At 30.7% G+C, this 21232-nt stretch overlaps 1 protein-coding gene across 1 annotated transcript; it reads left to right on the top strand.

Annotated features, from left to right (window-relative positions):
- The first annotated feature begins 3195 nt into the window (after window positions 1-3195).
- Window positions 3196-19886, top strand: LOC130445626 (uncharacterized). Its single transcript, XM_056781363.1, has 5 exons — window positions 3196-3431; window positions 7272-7631; window positions 12727-12974; window positions 17034-17294; window positions 19048-19886. Exons 1-5 carry the CDS (start codon window positions 3360-3362, stop codon window positions 19091-19093), a joined length of 987 nt encoding a protein of 328 aa, XP_056637341.1. The 5' UTR covers window positions 3196-3359; the 3' UTR covers window positions 19094-19886.
- Window positions 19887-21232: the final 1346 nt, after the last annotated feature.

The following is a 21232-nucleotide window of genomic DNA, read 5'->3' as shown; positions in this document are numbered from 1 at the left end:
TATTGTACCCCATTTCAATTCCAAAGTATCTTCATAATAATGGTAGTCAGAATCGTCTGAACTAGTCATCATTTGAATGAATTATGAAGGGATGTAAAGAAAGATAAGATGATAAACATGTTCAACAAATGCTAAAATTTGAGCTTTGCTATTACTAGTATTTGTTATCTTAAGGAGTTGCCGCGAGTTGTAGGACGCGTTATTACTGATTGTGGAATGTTACGTAAAAGCGTTACGTTCTTAAACCACTTTTTAAATAATTCTGGTGTTATATTTTCATGAAATCAGCTGCACAGTTTTTATTTTTTTTAGCAGATATTATCAAAGCATTAGGTACGAAATAGTCTTTGCTTCCGGCGCGTACTATTATGATGCGTTTCCCTTTAGAACGTGGTCCATTCAATCAGCTATTTTTACTATTGTCAATCCAACCGAAATTTACTACATTGTGACTGTCAAACCATGTTTCTTCTAGATAAATTATGTGTCTATTAGAACAAAAGTCTGCAGGTAATTAAATACTACTCAATATTTCTAAATTATAATATGGTAGGCACGTGTCATATTTAAGTTAGTTCGTGACACTTTGTGTATTTGACACGATTTTCCAAAATATGTGTTGTATACCGACGAGGCTAGATTTACTAGGGAAAGAATTTTCAACTCTAGAAAGAGTCACGTTTGGGATGAAGAAAATCCGCACTTTGTTCGTGAAAGCGGATTTCAGCATAAATATTCGGTTAATGTGTGGGTGGATATGGTTGGAAATTGCTGAATCGGACCAAATAAATAAAAATGGAGCAATTTATACGCGCTTTCTGGCAGAAATGTTGGATGAATTGTTGGAGAATGTGCCGTTAAATATTAGACAACACATGTGATTTCAACACGATGGGGCATCTGTTCATTTTGCTGCAGCGGCAAGAAATTACTTAAACAGACGTTTTAAAGAAAAATGGATTAGTTGGAGTGGACCCAATTATTGGTCTCCAAGATCACCTGACTTAATTCCCATCGATTTTATTATATGAGGCTATATGAAGTCGTTAGTGTACGAAACAACCATCGAATCTGAACAAGATCTAATAGCTAGAATTCAAGCTGCGGCAGAAATCATTTGATCCTATCAAGATTTATTGTCAAAGACACGTTTTTCAATGTCAAAATGCTGTAATAAGTATATTGAAGTAAGCGACCAACAGTTTGAACAACTACTGTAATTTGTAATTATGAATAATTTTTATTTGTTTTAAACTACTTACGTTTAATCATTATTCGAAATGAAATGAATAATTATCTAATTTGTAAATTACTTACGTGCTTACAGACTTTTTTTACAAGCAAATTTCTACAACATAGTTCATTTTAGCTCCATATAAGGTTATCAGTTTTTTAACTAAAATAATCAGGCAATTTAAAAAAAAATTGTTCCAGTGGCGTGAAAAATAGGGGGATAAAAGTGACAACTAACTTTGACTGCTTGAATTTTTCCAAAGTTTGTTTAGGTCAAAAGATTACTGAATAATGGTCACTAAATTTGAAAAAAAATTTAAATTTGTTCTTGATTTATGGATGAATTAGCAACCAAACATTTCAAAATGTACCGTGTCATACAAACTACGTATAATTAAAATAGTAAATTTTATAAGGACCAGAGGACTAAATCACTGAAAATTCAGGCAGGTTTTACAAGATTTGGTCTAATATTTTCTGATGACAGGGTAAAAATCTGATTGTCACTCAAATATATTCAAGCCTTTGAAACAAAGTTGTGGGGAAATCAGGTGAAATATGTCTGTTTCGATCATTTTTCTTAATTGTTTTGAAAGTTCGAAAAAACGAATAAAATTATATTTCTAATTTTTAACAATCCATTTAATTTTGAAGCTTCACAGGCAAAAGTTTGGATAAAACCTGGAATTAAGAAAGCATTTTGTGCATGTTTGGTAGCACCTATTCATGTGAGCAGATGTTTTTGGTCATGAAAATGAATAAGAAGAAACATCGCACAAAATTTATGTATGAACGTCTTTAATCGATTCTGAAAAAAAATTAAATCGATATGATACCTGATATCAATGAGCTTATTAAACACAAGAGACGTCAGGTATCTGGATCTTACATTATTTTATATTTTGATGTTGAGTTTTAACATCCGTATATTATATCAAGCGGTCATAAGATTGACGTAGTAAAATATGATAAATACGCCATGGAAACTGCGAAACTATTTGTTGAGTTATATGGCTGGCATCCTATGACTCCAACGATGCATAAGGTCTTAATTCATGGAGCTTCAATAATAGAAAATTCGTTGTTGCCGATAGGGCAACTTTCGGAAGTAGCTGCTGAGGCCCGCAATAAACAATTTAGGTCTTATCGCCTTTGCTTGCAAGTTTTCGAGGGAAGAATGCAACTTAGATATTTATCATAGGTTGCTATTAACATCCGAACCATTTATCAGTTCCATGAGAAAGACCAAAAAAACCGCTTCAAAATTATTTTTGCCCGAGACAATGCAGCTATTAATTCCTGCTGAGCCAAACCGACCAATGGAAATTGATGAAAGCGGCGAAAATTTAAATGTAGATGAATAAGTCTCCAATATATGATTGATTATTTTTAGTGATTATCTATTTAGCTTTTGTATCTTTAATATTGTATAACGAATGTAAAGATCCTTTTAATAATATAATATATTTACTTACTTATTAGAACAAAATAAACTTTGTTTTATTTAATAATACATACCTGAAAGTATTACTAAAACGTAGACAGCTGTCCCTACCTTGGGGAAAGCCGTGAGTATGTCATATGTATTTTCAATATAATATTAAAAAACACTTTGAAAGCAACTACGATCTCGAATAAAATATTTTTTGATAAAAAATCACAAGTAGGTGCGCCTAACCACCGTGCTCCAACAAATAATTTCGATAAGTTATTCCAAACACTTACAATTCTTTTTATGTAACTATTTTGTAATATAAAATAATTTCGGCCGCCTAAATCCTGAAAAACGATCTATGTGCGGCGATATACATACCTAATTAGGTTTATTGGAGTCGAAACAAAAATTTTGGAACAAACTATGTCTACTTATATATAAAATAAATATATAATAAATAACAATTTCATGTCAGTCAGCTCTCTTAACTAATTATATTGACTGGACTAATGAAAAATATATGTGGGTTATGAAGTTTCACTCTGCTTTCACTAATCGTAATAACTCCCTTGGCCTTCAACGAATATAATATATTTTTAGTTTGTGTGTATATTTTCTTGTGGTAACTGCCTTAGTCTTTGACGATTATATTTAATTGTGTATGCTTTGATGGTCGGTGAAGCTCCTTAATATGGCAATAAACTTTTACAAAGAAATGATAGGAGGACAGAAGATACCCTCGATAGGTTTGGGTACATGGATGGTATGTAAATTGACAAACATTTTCTCACTTAATAACCATATCTCAGTTTCTTATTTATGTTACACACAATTTTTTCTATGATATTATGCTATGATTCATTTCTGAATCTTGCAGAAGCGTTAATATTTGATGTTAGCATACTAATAATTTTAAATTTATTTTGTTGATTGTATGACAGTTGTTTAACGGATTCAATTGAAACCTTTCATCATTTTTGGATATTTTGCTTTGGAAGGATTCGCAATCTTTACTGTATAGAGTAAATTTCTTCAATTTCTCATTTCTTAGACCTTTCATATATGTTTATGATTCTAACTCGTCTTGGTTTTTGGTGTGTTCTCTTTGTAAATTTGTTTATTTTTTATAAACTTTAAAAGACAGATATCAATTTGATGTATCGAGTAGTTTCAATCTTTATCAAAATATGGAATTAACAATGAAAATTTGCGTATTTATATCAATCAAAGGATCAACTACAACATGTTTATCAAAATAAAAATAAAATCAAAATAGAAGTCTGTTTTAACAGGGAAAAGTAATTTTTTTTCAGTTTTTAGATTTCAAAAATATGTAACAGCAATCAATCAAATTATTTGTAGTTGTATTAAAATTCACAAAATATAACAATAAATTTTACTTAAATTCTAAGGTCTTTTTTATTATTTATAGCTTTTTCATTCTTTCAAATGTGGACCATTTCTAAAAATTCTCTTTCACGTGTATTAGATTACGTTTTAAGAAGTTTTGAATATTTATAATTGAATTTATGTTTTTTTGATATTTCGTGGTTCGTTAATACAGTTTTATTTTTTTTATCGCGTGATGACCATTTAGTCTATTTTCTAAATACTGAGATGTTTGCCCTATGTAGACAGCGTCACAATTAGTACAAGGCTCTTGATGTATAATATTTTACGTCTTTTGTTTTTTGGTGTTTTAGATTTTAGTTTAGTGAAATATTTGGATGATGTATTATGTTCTTTATGACTAATATCATATTTATTGAAATAATTCGATAGTTTTTGGGAAAGTTCTTGTACATATAGTGAGGAGAAATGTTTCATGTTTTGATGTTTTGTTTCTTAATTGATTATAGTATCTGTTTATCCTTTTCTTGAATATGTTGTTTATAATTTTTTTGGAGAATTATTTTCTTTCAATGCAGTTTTTGCTTTTGAATAGCTAAGCATCTACATTCAGGATCTATTAATGAATGAAAAAGACCTAAACAATTTTAGTAAAATTTATGGGATTATCTTGTAAAATTTAATACAATTGAGATGTAAAAACTAAGGAAAAATGAATTTTTCTTTGAAAACAGTTTTATATTTTGATTTTATTTTTATTTTGATGTACATGATGTATGTGATCTATTGATTAATATAAATACGCAAATTGTCAGTGTCAAATCATCTTTCAAAAATTATAAAAAAACTAGATTTAAAACAGATGAGACCTAAGATCACCATGATTCAGAAGCATGAATTTACGTAGTATAGGTAAAATATTTAGAAGTTTCAAATAATCAACTTCAATTTCAACTAATTGTGATAATTTTACACCATATTTTGTTACCAATAAACTGCCATTTCCTTCGTCATAGAAGGAGAATTCATAACTTACAAAGTTGCAAGTAAACGAAACAACTTGTTAGCTGATAGCATTAAGGAGTAGAAATGATCCTGACATATGTCTATAATTTGATCACTTCGTTCAGCTACATGATTAGTTTTAAAAAGTTCAGATTGTTTTAAACCGATCACAGCACTATAGTAAACTGTTTTTCAAATATCAAGTATCACTGTATTATTTCAAAAGGATTCAAGCAATTTGTATTGGTAACAAGCCATTATTCGGGGGCTGCTACTTAAGTTCTGAGATATGGCAACAGTGATAAGAATATGCCAAATCTGAGTATGGAAAATGGGAGGAACGCACGCAATGGATGCATGCAAATTAAGATTCTGACTATAATGATTTTTTACTTACTTACTGCTAGTCAAGTGAAAAAGAACAGGAAAATTAAAAACAACAATAATTATTAATAAAAAAATTATTTAATTGAAAAGAAATTGAACATATCACAAAAGAAATAATTTTTTATTCTGTCCATCGTTATTTACGCATTTGCATAAATAAATACAATCAATATGTAATTTCTGACAAGAGCAAGCCATTGTCTTTCCTTTATCATGATTACAAATTACCATCCTTTCTTTCATAGGCACAGCTTTGCCGAGGAGCAACTCCTATATCAGGACCAACTCCAACATACCTTCCTCCTAAATAAAAATTTTCCTCATTCCTCTTCATAGCCTAAGAAGCTTTAATCAATACGCTGTAGTTGAGTTTGGTCGGCATTCACCCATTACATATGTTTGTGCTAAAGCTCTTAATAGATGTAAATGTAGAGGATCTGATCTGTAAATAACTTTTAATTTAATTTAATTTAATTTAAGCCGGAACCAATGTTTTGGGAAATTAACTTACACCGAAATTCATCAGCCATTGATTTTTTTTTAGAAAAAAGATAGGTGCGAATGTTTTCAAATTCTTTTAGTTGTTCAAATGGATCCCCCAAATGCTTCAGAGCTTCTTGTACAAAATCCAACGATTCAGCTTTTAAAGCACTTTTTTTTTTCGAGCCAAATATGTTAGTTGACTGGCAACCACTTAGAGCGTGTAATGATGTCAAAATTAATCAAATATTTTCTCCAAGGGATTGAGCAGTCAGATGACATCTTCTCCTAGAAACCGTCGAACCATAAAACTAAACAGCCTAGACGTACAAGCTTCCAGAAGTAAATTATTGATGACCTGTAGATCTGTAGATGAGGTGGAAGTAGAGGAATTTTCCTGCTTTAGTTATGCTAATTCTCGACGCCTTATTTTCTTTTTATTAATATAAGTTGCAATACAAACTCGATGCCAGTATCACATCTTTCTGTGATCTGCTGCTTTTTTGATATAAATAACCGTTTGTGGTTTTGGATCTTTCACTAATTCACCTGTTTTATCATAAAACAAACACGACAATTCGTTTAGTTTTGGCTTCTTTACATTTATCACTTGTAATGACATTGTCCGCGCTTATTTAAATAAAACACACTAATAAAACACTTCATTCTTTTCTACTGACTATTCCATGACTGTACTGCTACCTACAACATGTGATTTTCTATTATTTAGGGTCTCTGGTAAAAGAACTTTAGCATAGTTGCCGGTCCTCACATTTTGCATACTCAACTCCATCCAACGCATGGACTATCATAAAGTTTGACTTTTTTAATGGTGAATGTACTCAGAACCAGTTGTCATACACGTGCTGGTTTAGTTGTTTATAGATTCTTGAAACAGTGGTTCAAAAGGAGTCTATAGGATCGTGATAGGCGACATATGAACCCGAAACTAAACAACAATCGCCTTTCATGGGTTTTTTAAGTCCAACAAAAATTGTTCGAGCACAAACAACTTCGAGGCAAATGGTCGCCTGTTTTTTTCAGTATGAACTGAAAAATAATAAGGCTATATCCAATTATAATTTTTTGCATTTATGTGTAAATCTCAAAGCGTGAGAAGCAACCCTCGTATGCGCAGAAAATCATTACTTTACGCAAATATCTGTATTTTGAATAAATTTAAATTGCCAGATGTTATTTCATTATTCACCCTGGTATTCTATACGGTGTTCAGAATATAGTACAGACTTCTTATGTCTAGAAATGTTGTTTCAATATTATTAGTTTCACACACATTGTCGCAGACACGTATAATAGAATTTTATTGAAATAATTCGATTGTGGTATTGATTTTAATTTTTAAACAATATTTGTTTTGAAGTCCACAGATGAAACAGAATTGGAGACAGCGCTTAACGCAGCTATAGAAGCAGGTTACCGTCATATAGATACTGCTATTGTTTACCATAATGAATCTTTGATTGGTCGAATTTTGAAAGGCTGGTTTTCTTCTGGAAAACTACGCAGAGAAGATTTTTTTATAACCACAAAATTACCGATTGCTGGATTACATGAGGACAGAGTTGAAATGTTCATTAAAAAATCATTGGAAAATCTCCAGCTGGACTATTTGGATTTGTATTTGATTCATTTTCCTGTAGCTAGTAATTATGTTGGACTTGATGTTACACCACCAGATCAGTTTAAACTAGAACCAGTTGATCATCATCTTGTTTGGAAGGTAATTTTGAATTGAATTTCTATTATCGTAATGGATAGCTCTTTGTGGAACCCTCATCTATTGTCAAATTTTCCTTTTTTAATTTTGTACTCTGTGTAGTTTTAAATGATATAAAAGATCAAGTCAGAATTTAGAGTCACTTACTGTCATTTATGGAGGTTGAACAGCCTATTGTAATACTGTTTGTATTTCTACGATGATCATCAATTAGTTTTATATTATAAATTAACGAGATTGAATACGAATGGTACTTGTTTTTTTTAGAATACTCAAACTTGGCATTTATTTACTAAACATATTATAATAGAATTCTATCTTAAACTCTGAAAAATCCTGATAAGTGCTTGAGATTGAATGTAATTATACAGTTGAATGCCATTATTGTTGAAGTTGTTTAACCTACTGGGCATGTGTATTCTAAAAATAATAGTGTTGACAAAAACAATCTTACGAATAACCACTTAATAACGTAGAAGTCAAGAGGAATGTTTTTAATTTGAAATTTTTTCCGTCCCACTTGAAAAAATACATAAATATCAATTATTGTTGTTATTTCTTCAGTTTCAATTTTTCTACTGTATAGTTTCTTTATTAAATTTTTTATTTCAATGTTTCGACCTTGGAAAATGTGTGTAATTATTTGATCGAAATTGAGTCAAAGAAGTATTCTTACCATTCCAGCCAGATATTGGCTATTGGTTTCGTGAAAGAATTGGATACATAAAATGATATTATCGAAGAACTGATAATAATGATATATACATGTATAATCCATGTCTACCCATATTTTTTTGTATAGAATTCATCACAGCACTTTGACATGTAATTAGTCATACATTTCGCCTTTTAATTTCAGATAAAAGCATCTATTGTTTTGCATTAAAAGTATCTCAAAAGGGTAATTATTTATTGAACAAGTTAATTACTACCGATAATCTTATAGATGCATTTAGATATGTCTCTAGTTACTATTTATAATTAAACATCGTATGCCGTAAATAGTTAAAGGTGAGAAATGTAAATTTTAAATCCATTTTAAATTTTAAATCCTATTATCGCGCAGTTAACATTGTGACAGACAACTTTGAGAATGCTAAGTAAGTAATCGACCAGATCTGCCATTTATATATTTTATTCCCATACTCTTAGGAATATCTTTCATGGCACACGTCTACATGGTGGACGCAGATCAACAGATAATAAAATCTACTATCCGGTTGGGTGGTATGCAAAGACTTCATATAACTATCTCTATCATTTCTCTTGATATAACTATTAGGGTGGTCGTGGAAAATTAAGTTTTTCGTGGCGCCCCCTAAAAAGCTTCTTTTTGATGAATAAACACTGGAGTTTTCTTTCAATTCAAAACAATACATGCTTTACACGATCTAAGTTAGTTTTTCTGTATAATCTTTCTTCGGAATTTCTTTCTGGGAAAAATAAAATTTTATTAGAAATATAGAAAATTATAGAAATGAAATCAATGAAAATAACAATATTTGATCAAAATAAAAATAATCAAATTAATTGAAATTAAAAAATTTACCCAGTTAATTTGTCAAACAAAAAAAATGAAACATATTTAAATTAATATTTATATTTCAAGTACAAACGTAATCTTAATATTTGGATTTATTCACTCAAAGCCTCAACCTTCTTTCGTATTTTTAATGCCTTCTGTTCTATAATAATCTTAGATATGAATGAGGATTATTTTCTGTCCATCTTTGGTAAACAAATCGTTGTAGTCGTTGTAACGTTTGATAATTTAGATCGTGTGGAGGTTCCTGTTGTTTTGGATTAAAAAAAATTTCATATTGTTTTCAAAGAAAAAATCTTTTCAGAGTGCGTCGCAAGAAAATTAATTTCCAACAACCACACTAATAACTATTGTACTCATCCTGGGTTTTCTACACATTAAGCTACTGATTTGAAACTGATTACTGATGCAAATCATTAAAAAAAACAAGACTACATAGTAACGTTAGTAAATATTAGAAGTATAATGTATATCCATGTATGTATATGTATTGTGATGCATGCATTATTTTGCCTAATTCATTCAACGCTTTTAAATTTTAACCTGATTAGATAAAAAGAAAAACATAATATAATTATATAAATTATTTTTTGTTATCAGCACTCTACATTATTATTTATGATTTTCCGTAATGAATCTACATTTTTAGCATTTACCTTATGAAGTTCAGTATATAAAGTAAATTATATTGATGTAAAACAGCGAGCTTAATATATACAGGGTGTTTGGAGGGTGAGTAGCCATAGGAAAATGGTCGATAGGTGATGGTGTTGACTACGTGTTGCGCCTACTTAAACAACACTTTGCCTTAAGTTTAATAAGTAATAATTTTTTTTCTATTTTTCTAGAAAATCTCCATTTTTTTGTATAAAAACTTTAATTATTTTTTTAATAACCGCTGAAATGTTAAAAAAATGATGTCATTTGTTAGCGTAGTCTTACCTTATTCAGATTTAATCATAATTTCATACAAACTATTCAAAAAGAAGTGAAGTATCAAACTTTCATAAATCGAAAAAAAAACATCCTTATGTCAACTTCAGATGGTAATAATAAAAAAAAGAAAATACAGAAATAAATCTGAATAATCTACTTACCTACCGGACCCGATAATATTTTATTATCTGTTGATCTGTTTCCGCCATGAAGACGTCTGCCGTGAAAATATAGATTTTTTAGAGTATGAGGAATAAAATTATTTTCAAAATTCCAATATGCTATAATAATAATGTTTCCTAATTTCAAAGTAGTAGACGTGGTTAAATGGATTTGAAGTTCTCCAAAAATTGAAACCTGTCTTACCTAAACGCCTGTCGCCTCCACCACATTGGGCTTAGTGAGTCCTTACACAACAAATATAGGTATAAGGGCCTCTCTGTACAAAAACTATATATATCATGCTTCACAGTTCGTAAACATTTCTTCTTTCTCTTTAATTTTCATGGTACATTCCTGCTCATTCCATTTTCTGCTTTTTATCTTGCCCACTCTATTAACCATTCTCAATTTCATTTTGACTATTACTAAATGATGATCAGTCTCAACACCTTTTCCTCTGTACGAATCTTACATCTTGTATCATCTTCGATTTTCCTTTTTGGAGTTTACTCCTTAAGAATCGATTTGCATATATAAGGGGCCCGGTATGAGAAAAATGTGAGGAGTAAAATCTATCGATGAATGACCTCATTACGTTTTTGGTGCGCACCCTATGATGCGCAACTTTCTAATTTGTCAGTGTCGACATACTTATATTGCTGTTTTTATTATAAATATCAATAATTAATATTGTTATTGTGAAGTTTTAATTTTTATCATTGTGTTCCGCTAAAGTGAACTGAAAGTATTTTCAAATAACTATGGCAGAAAGAGGTGTAGATGATATTGCCGGAACATCTAACAAACACGTGGTTGCACATCTGAAATTGACTATTGTAAAAAGTTTAATGTAAAATATTTCGTCGATTAGTTATAATAAATGTATATGAAATGAATAAATTGAATAAATATATATTTATATATGTATATTATTTTCATTAATTAACAAATTTATCCTTTTATACAGTATCAATGTTTTTTAAGTTAAATAAACTCTTTTTGCGTCTGGTTAGACTATCGAACTTAAGGAGTAAACTCCAGTCGTGCATCGGAGCTGACACACACAATTTTTTTATTTTAAAATTTGATCTATTTGGTTTCTCTTGGTAGTTCCTGGTATCATCCACGCAACTTTATTTTTATTATGTTTAAAACTAGTGCTTCTAATATACATGTTGAGTTCATCGGCTAAACTATTTGTCCTCCGTTATCTTTAGTTGTTTCGTATAAGGTGTATTTCTCTGCTACATTACTTGAGTAGTCTTCTTTTCCTATTTTTGCATTCATATCTCCAATAATTAATAGTATATCATGTCTTGTGACGTCCTTGCACACCTTAATCAGTTTTTCATCGAATTCGTATGCTTTTTTGAAATATTTAAACTGTACTAGCTAGACAATTGTATTATCTATTGTAGGAGTTAGCTTTAACAAAGCAATTTTCTGGAAATTCCTGTGAATACATCGAGTAGAATGGTTTATAATAATTAGACCAATATGGAAACACTAAATATTCAGATTGGAATGGTTACGTTATTGAAAAAAATTTATACTACTATTACACCAACATTCACATTGTTTACTTTCAGTTTCTAAAGAGGAAAATTTGCCTTTTGTAAGAAACGTTGGTTTCGGAAATTCCAGCTCTGTTTCCTTATGGCGTCTCCCTCGATCTTCCTCTTTTCAATACAGGATCATTGTTGAAGTGTCAAGTAACGTGACTCCAATATTGGACACTCTTTTTAAAATTTCACTACGCTGTCACTTTCACGTCTCTACTGATGTTGGTTTCATTATGGTTAAACTGCTTCATTTGTCGCCATCGTGCCGACTGTGAAGTTTGTTAATATATTCGGGGTTTATAAATACAAAAACTGCTGAATTATATCAGCAGCTTGTTAAAGTTTATGGTGAAGATGTAATAAATGATGATAACTGGTATATGATTCTTAGTTTCAACATCAGTAGTTTATCGCCACGCCACGTATTGCCACGCTATAAAAAATTTTCACAAGTTGAAAGAAACTGGTTTAAAGGTCAGACGACAGAGCTCTTTACCGATGGAATACACAATCTGGTACCACGAATTGACAAACTTTTAAATGTTAATAGTCATTATGTTGGAAACAAGGAATTTTTTATATTTTAATTCGGGATACTATTTAAGTTCGTAACTAATTTTTTTCTGACTCAATTACAAAACGTTAGCGTTATATTTGTATTTATATTCATTTATTTTAACAGTACTATCAAATAAAAAATTTTGATTACTTGGAATTCGTTGAATGATTAATATGCGGTATAAATTAAATTACTAGTGATGCAAATTTTTAATGTTTTGTGAGTGTATTATTTTGATTTATCTGATATTACAACATTACAATCGCTCGAGACAATTGTTGGAAAATTATTATGTTGAAATGTATAAGATAACTAATAGATAATTATTTATTTTAGAAAATGGAGGAGCAAGTTGATGCAGGTCGGACAAGAGCTATTGGTTTATCAAATTTCAATGAAAATCAAATCCAAAAACTTTTAAAATCGTGTAGAATTCAACCCGCTTGTCTACAAATAGAAGTTCATTTGTTCATGCAGCAAAAAGAATTGATTAATTTTTGTCACAAGAACCACATTCTTGTTATCGCATATTCACCTCTGGGTAATCCTGGATATAATAAATTTTTGAATGTCATAGGTCAAAAGTAAGTGAGTTTTCTAGTACATAGTATAAATAAAATTGTTAAGATAATGTTTTCAATCTTACACAATATATTTACACTCGATATTTTCTAATCACTAGGCAATGGATAAAGAAAACCTCTCGATCCAGTCTAGATTTAGCAAACGAATTTAGAAAATGAATGTTAAAATGGATTGTGATATATCAGTGTGATATATTATTACTTATCCATTTATCTTCGATATTTCTAGGATGGGTGTTCACTCTTATTTTTTACTATTTGCTAACTAACCTCACTTCATTTCAGTTATTGTTAGGATTTCCATTATTTCTGCATTCCGTTTCTTTTTTGGTCTATATCTGTATTGGTTTTTCTATATCACATTAACTCTCTGATGTATCCCACGCAATATTTTCATTTATACATTTCATTTTATCTATATATCTATATATCTGTTTAAGCTACAATTCTTATTTTCGTATCTCGAGCAATTGCTATGGGTCCGATTTGGTTCAATATTAGCGTACATGGCTTTTTTGGCGGCGGATTAATGTTATTAGAGTTTGGTTGAAAACAAATGAATATTTCTAGGGGTCGCAATGCAAAAAAAGTGGTTTTTGACCTTTGCTCACCTCTGCAGGTCAAACGAAAAGCGACTGAAAAATGAAATTTCACATGTAGGTTCAATTAGTTGCGAGATGATTTCCTGTCTAATGTCGAAACTTTCCATCTCCACCTCTCTCCATTTTATGGTCATTTTTGTTATATTTTCTTATTTTTTTGGCCAGAAAAAGTTTAACTAAAGGGTTCGAACTTCGCAGGCAAGTAGGGGTGATGTTGAAGAATGGTCTTTCTCAAGTTCAAAGTTTTCTTCTTCAGTTCTTCTAGCACAAAACGTTGAACTGGACCGCCTCGTATTTAATGAATAATACGAGTATGATCGTTGCTAGGGTGATTTTTTTTACTTTCCATTTTCGAAATTTCTTGTCATTATGACAATTTTTTCTTTGTTGTCAATTGGAATTGAACAAGAGGGTTCGAGACCACCGGGTTTATTGAAATTATGAATTTTCATTCGAGAGAGAGAGAGAGTTAACTTGTGAAATGAAAAGTTATTGAGGAATAGCAAATTTTCCATATAAAGAAATAAGATTGAGAATTGATATCATTTCCAAGAAATTCATTTTATGGAAAGAATTGTTTGTGTATTAGTTAAATTCTTCATTCGACGAAAAATTCGACTTTCGTGATAAAGCTCTGCTGCTCAAGGCTTTTTTTAGGAGTACCTCAAAACAAATTGCATGGGTGGATATAATTTTATTCATTATCCATTTCTTGTGTGTATGGTGCCACGTTCGACATTGTCATCACTTTAGTCCGTTTATCCATATTTACTTTTTTGGTCTTAGTTAATTTTATCCCATAAGTGTTTTTACATCGGATTTACTCACTTGTTCTGCCATTTATCAATTATTGATGTAAATAGTACTAAGTACTCCTTCCTGTTTACTTTTTGGGTCCTTAAGAATTTTGTGATGATTAAAAGCTCGTATAATCTATTAGTCATATTTATCAGCTGTTTGATGATTTCCGGAATATTTCACATATCTTTTTTTAAATTGAAAAAAATGTCTAGATGGACTACATACTCTTTATACTCTACTATATATTTCCATTTTTTGATTTTTTCTTCTGTCTCCCTTAGTGTGAATAGAAAATATTGTGCATAAGTGATATTTAGTGTATAGTAATCCAAGGGTACTTCAAATATTGCTCTGGTTCAATTCTAGATTATCGTAGAACACAAAAAAATATTTAGAGTTTTTCTAGAACTATTTTTATCGAAATTTCTCTTGCACTTTTTGCATTGAAAGAGTTGTTAAAACATGGAATATTTTATTAAAGTTATTGACCATCCGAACCAAGTGAAAGTGATATGAAATAGTCCAATATGATTCCATTTAGATGGGAGTTCATTTTCTTCTCCCGATAAAACTTTTGACTAATTAGTTCTGATACATATATACAAGCATTGTTATTTATTTTGGCTAAATCAGTATATTATCTGCAAGTGGGAACGATTTCGGATATGAAATCAAACCACTACCCCATTGTACTCACACTCACTGACTTTAATATACAAAAGAAAAGCCCTGATTTCTCCAATCACAAATTAACTTGATAGCTGGGCCAGAAAAAATCAAAAACAAGCAATTAGATTTGCAGCATTTTTAGCAATTACTTTTGCAGAATAATGACTTGAACAAAAAAAAAATCAAGATAACTTGGAAATAACCTATACTTCATAAAAAATATTTATATCCACAATTATTAGAGTAAATCAACAACTCAAAGAAATCTCCTGATTTTAAATTAACCACCGAGGAAGTACATTAACAAAGAAAACTACGAGTATAATCAAATTGACGTATATTTTCAATGAAACCTTCTGACTTGAGTATGTTCTTACCTTGTGGAAAGTAGCTGAAGTCATATCGATTTTATAACCAAGGAAACCACCAAACATATTATCTTCATATAGGCCAATACCACTATTATGAATGGTAGTAAAGCTATTTGAGAAAAAACTACTGAAATGTTCAAGTCCTATACTTGAAGAAAAAACAACTTGACTATAAACCAAGTACACATGACAAGCGATGTCATAGAAAATTGCCTGAGCAATGTGTAAAAGTATTAGAGTCGTATATAACAAGAAATAAAGCAACAAGATGCTTTCTCAGACTTGAAGGAAATCTACGTGGGTCTAGCACAATGTACAAGGTAGTGTTCTTGGTCCGGATCGTTACTTCTTTTACACTAGTGATACTCCACAATTAGAAAACGGTATTGTTGCGATATTTGCTGACGACACAGCTATCCTGGCAATATCCACGCAGGTACGCCAATCAACTTACAGACATAAATTGGTAAAATTAATTACCGGATCAAAAAATAGAAAATAAGCTTAAAAGAATTAATCGATAGATGTCGATTTCACAAGAGATACCTTATGCTAATACAGAAATATCTGGGAACTTGACATAAAAATGAGAAAACAACTAGATATCAGATATAAGAAATTTTTTTGGGAGCTGGGAAGAAAATCCTCTCTCTCAATATATAATAAATTACTTGTTTATAAATAAATCCAGAAATTGGTTTTGGACCTTCGAAATTGAACGCCTAAATAATCCAGAGAATCTAATATAAAGTACTAAGGAACATCGTTGATGAACTCTGGTCCTTTCTAAATAGCGACCTTCATCGGGACCTGGAAATAGACACTGTAAGTAGGCACAAACATTGGATAATAAAACATGTAAACACCGAGGAAATCCAGCTTCTGGACAAACCAAAACTAAAGAAGACGAAGCTTCCAAAGTTAGATACTTAAGTGCTTAGTGTAAAAGTGAAGTGCGAAATCTTATATATTAGTTTTAGTGTTATTTCAAGGAACTTATAGAACCTTAGTTTTTAGACTTTTATAGTAATTAAGGATAGAATAAAATTGATCTTTGATTATCAGGTGAAATATTTTAACGTTGATATTTGGTTTTCAAAAGTATGATAGTCCGATATAGATAGATAAACTATGATAAGCTTACTCAATGTATTTTTTCCTTTCCGTTTATTTAAAAGCTTCAGCATTGTAGTAACATTTCTCGTGTACACTTTGATCAAGTGAAAAGAAATCATAATTGGTGCACACCAATTTCATAAACGAAAACCACTAATGATTATTTTTGTAAGCGAGCCAGTTCCAGAGCATTGGAAATTAGATAATTTGCTACATCATCACTCAATTTCAATATAATTTCGAGTTTTCATGCTTAATAGTTCTGCCTTGTGAGTATGATAAATTTTGAGAAATTTTGATAACAGAAATGCTTCTTTTTATCTGTTACCTTGTAGATAACAGTTTCATTCAAAAATTAGATGATATAATGCGATATAGGAAATATGATACAAATTCAGTTCACATCTTGTTCCTTTTTAATATCAATAAAGATGTCTAATTTTTAAGCAATTGATATAATCTTGTAATGGATACATATGAATAAATCCTTTTTATTTCAGGGAAAAGCAGCTGCCTTCTGCATTAGATAACCCGATAGTCAAAAGTGTGGCAGATAAATACAAAAAGTCTCCTGGACAGGTTTTATTGAGGTTCTTAATAGAGAAGGATATAATACCAATACCTAAAAGCGTTTCTCCAAAGAGAATTCGTGAAAATATCGACGTATTCGATTTTACCTTAGACAAAGAAGATATTCATAAATTGGAAAATGTTGATAGAGGGGAAGAAAGTCGTATTTGTGATTTTTCGTTTTTTCCTCCGTAAGTTGAAAGAAATTATTTTTATGATCAAATTTGTAACTTGTGTTGAGGTTGAATTTGAATCTTAGATAACTGCAAATATATTTTCCTCATTAATGTACAAAAATGATTTTTTATGATTGTATAATCTATGATGTGTTCTCAAATACATAGGTATTCATTTGAAACAGTTTGAAATTCCGTTTACGAAAATGAATTCACTTTGTGGATCTGTTTTACAAAAATCTTCTTACTACTTGATTTGAAACTATCGAAGTATGACTTATTTTCTGCATATAGCAGTTTAGCTATCAAAAACAGTGTACTATGCAGTTTTATACATTTGAGTTAGTTGAAACACGGAGAAAAAAATACTGAACACACTGTTTATACTATCAGTACAATTACACCGTCTGACGTGTGTTTCAGTAAACAAGGTATCGTCTTCAAAGACTGAAGAGAAACATTCTTCTTCTTCTTCTTCTTTAGTTAGGACTAGGTCCTGTATTTTTATCAAGGGTTTGCCAGGACTAGTTGGGATGCTGAGGACCATCTTACTACATCCAGAATATCGCACACGTCCCTTATTTCTTCATTTCTCTTCCGATTGAGTAACGTATGTCCTGTTATTGATCTCAGAGTCCGCATTTCTGTTGTTCTTAGGAGCCGTTTAGTGGTTGTGTTCTCCGCTCTAGTTTCTATTGCATATGTCATGACCGACCTTACGCAAGTTTTATATACTCTAATTTTAAATTTTGTGCTCATGTATTTATTTCGCCAAATTAAATCTCCAAGGTATCTTGATATTAATGCTGCCTTCGTTGTTTATTCTTTTACTTCTTTCTTTAGATTTCTATCGCTTGTTATGTTTGTCGCTAGATATTTGAAGGACATCACTTGTTCTACACTCTGATCGTAGATCGCTAGTTTACAGAGATTTTGTTATTTTTTTTTGTGGATATTTGTATGTTGTTATTTTTATCTCTTTGTCTCCCATTCGGTATCCTCTCCCGGCTTGCTTTACTTCGTTGATGATTTCGTCCATTATAATATTGAACAGGATTGGGCTTAGGCTATCCCCTTGTCTGATACCAGTTGCCACAAGTATTTCATTGCCTAATTTGTTTGCCGTTCTCACAAAGGTATAATTATCGGTGTTAAGTTTTTCGATAACTCTTATTATATTGGGGTGAACGTTCCTTATTTTTAGTAGAGTTATAACGTCAGTTAAGCGTATCCTATCAAACGCTTGGATGAGATTAATGAAGCACATAAAGGCTGCCTTATTAAACTCTATGGCTTTTTCAGTTATTCTATCACGAAAATATCATAGTGTGTTCCTTTCGTAGATCATATGTATTTGTAACAAATTGAGAATTTAAAAAAAATGTTCCGCAATTGTATATTAATACAAACTTATTCACTAAATCAGCAATATCCAACTACAATTAATAAAGTAAGTTTATCTACTTTATCTACTACTACTACACCAAAACTAACAATTACATAATCTGACGCGCGTTTCGATAACGAACTTATCGTCAGTATATTTTCTTTAACAGTAAATTTTCATATTTAATTTGTATCTAATAAACTATAAAGTGGACTGTCAACAATAAGTGTCTAATCTCAATATTCTCAAATACATCTAATAATTTCTAGAGCGTTTCAAACCTTGAATATTGAACTATATTTGTTGTTGGATATAACTTAGGGTTTCATGAAAGTATTTTTTTCGAGATCGATACATTTAGATAATTGAATTTTTTTTCAGGTTACTGGAGAGTGAGCATTTTCCATTTGTGAAACAACGAGTGTAGATTTCACTCTTCTCATATGCATTTATAGGAAAAATCAATTCCACTATGCTGACATTATAAATAAATTAGTTATAAATGGGATATTTCTTCATATTTTGTCAACGCTGATAGAAAAATTGGATTGATACAACCATAATAGAGACTAAAGTCATTTACGCCGATCACTTATTCCGCACTGGATAGCACAAAGCTTATTTAGTATAATTATTTGGTGGGGACCTTTAGAACCTGCTAACATTTAATGTAAATTAGATTTATTTGTTCTAATAATGTATTTTGGTAAATAGAGACCGAATAAATTTAGACATATTTCTCAATTTTATCAATAAACCTCAAGATAAAAGAAATGATAAAAATTATCTTCAAGATTTCATGTAAAAGGTTTTAACATTGACGTAACTTTTAAATTTAATCCCGACGGTTGAGCGTTCATCACTATATCAGATAATGAAAGACTTTCGTGAATTTAGTGTCAAAATCATATTTGAAATGTAGATTTATCAGAGGAAAGAACTTTTTTTAAAAAAATTGATTCTCTGTTATATTGTTTCATTATAATTTCACAAAATTCAATCCGTCTATCAGAGGCATAGAGACTTGTAATGAAAACCGTGCTCCAAAAATGTAATTTTGAGAAAAAACATAGTTTATCCATATTCTAAAATTGTTTGACCTCATATTTTTGTTACTTTGTTTTCTAGTAGTTAAGAAAATTTTGCTAGACTCTTCACAAAAGCTCAAGAATATTATAAAAAATTAAAAAGCGTTTTTTAATAAAAAAAAAATTACATTACATGATCCGATTTTATTACTTCTAACAAATTTACGTTTAAACAAAACTTATGAACTGCGTAGCTAATAGGTTTTGATAAATTCATCTTCAAGATGAAGTTGGAGTCTTCTCTACGCGTCGAGAATGTTGACTTCCGTTATCTATAACTACTACTGAATCAGCCGTAATATATTTTAGCATTTCACCAAAATAGTCTTCTAAAACATCCGAATCTATGTCCTCGCGGAAATCCCCCGTTTGGCACGAATGAAAGGTTAGCAAACCTTCTCTTAAGAAGATCCCTCTTCGCTTCCAATATGGACGATTATTAGTCTTTTCACTTTATCTGAAGGCACCTTAATACCCGTTGATAGGCCTTCCATGAAAACTTGGTGAGCACTGGTTGCATTTTTGTGTTGCCCTTTACGGTTATGCTTTTCCCAGGCAAAATCCGTATTTCTCAAAGTGGTCAAGCTCCATTGAAATCTTATCTAGGATGGTTCTTTTTTTAAATAAAAAGAGTGAACTTTTCACACTTTTGGTTTCTTCATCAAGGACTTTAACTGGTCTGCCTGGACAGGTTCCACGTGGCCTCCCATCCCCCGCAATAGTCAACAGTTTCTTGTACAGTAAATTTCGGGTAATCGTATTTTATGCAATCGTGAACATTTAAAATAATAATTTTTTCATTCATTGATAGTGGATAATTAATTGAATATCTTTTCGTTGGTGTAAATGTCGCCATTTTATTACTAATATTATAATACTGTGAACACCATTTATGGCTTAACAGCAAATATTGATTGCGTTAAAATAAACAAATATACTTATAAAGATCTAAAAATTTTGGGTAAAGCAACATTGCCCATATGGCGCTTGGTTAAACCGAATCTGAAATAGGGTTGGAATTAGGCGGAGGCACTAATAAAAGTTAAACGGTACCTGTAAAACGCAAAACGTAACTGTATAATCTACTATCTAAGTAATCCCTACACATTTCGATATTGACACTTCAGACCAGAAAATATACTTTTCCTAATTCTCTTACGCGATTACTTGAAAGTAAAAAGACCTAAAATCAAGGAAGCGATAGTTAAGCCTAAATGTCAATAATTAGTTGGCATTAGCCATGTATAAAGCGATCTAAACAAATCCGAATTGGTCATCATATTGAATCATCTTATTCTTATAAACTACAAAAATCATATTTAGAAATAAGTTAGAAACCTTCCATCCAAAGGGTTAGAGAAATCCTCAAATTCTATAGTCCATTGTTCGGGTTCCAGGATGTTTTTTATGCAAATGAAGAGACCTGAAGATCCGGTATTTTTTACAACAAACAAGCTTTTAATGTATTAATAATAAAT

The sequence above is a fragment of the Diorhabda sublineata genome, chromosome 1 (assembly GCF_026230105.1).
Source record: "Diorhabda sublineata isolate icDioSubl1.1 chromosome 1, icDioSubl1.1, whole genome shotgun sequence".
Lineage (NCBI taxonomy): Eukaryota > Metazoa > Arthropoda > Insecta > Coleoptera > Chrysomelidae > Diorhabda > Diorhabda sublineata.
The sequence above is the reverse complement of the archived record's forward strand: the minus strand, read 5'-3'. Positions and strand labels throughout refer to the sequence as shown.

Bases quoted from the DNA above. Each gene is read 5' to 3' on its own strand.
- LOC130445626 (XM_056781363.1), top strand. From the start codon at position 3,360: ATGGCAATAAACTTTTACAAAGAAATGATAGGAGGACAGAAGATACCC. The intron at 3,432-7,271 runs GTATGTAAATTG...TTTGTTTTGAAG, and splicing joins TAGGTTTGGGTACATGGATG to TCCACAGATGAAACAGAATT. The intron at 17,295-19,047 runs GTAAGTTGAAAG...ATTTTTTTTCAG, and splicing joins GATTTTTCGTTTTTTCCTCC to GTTACTGGAGAGTGAGCATT.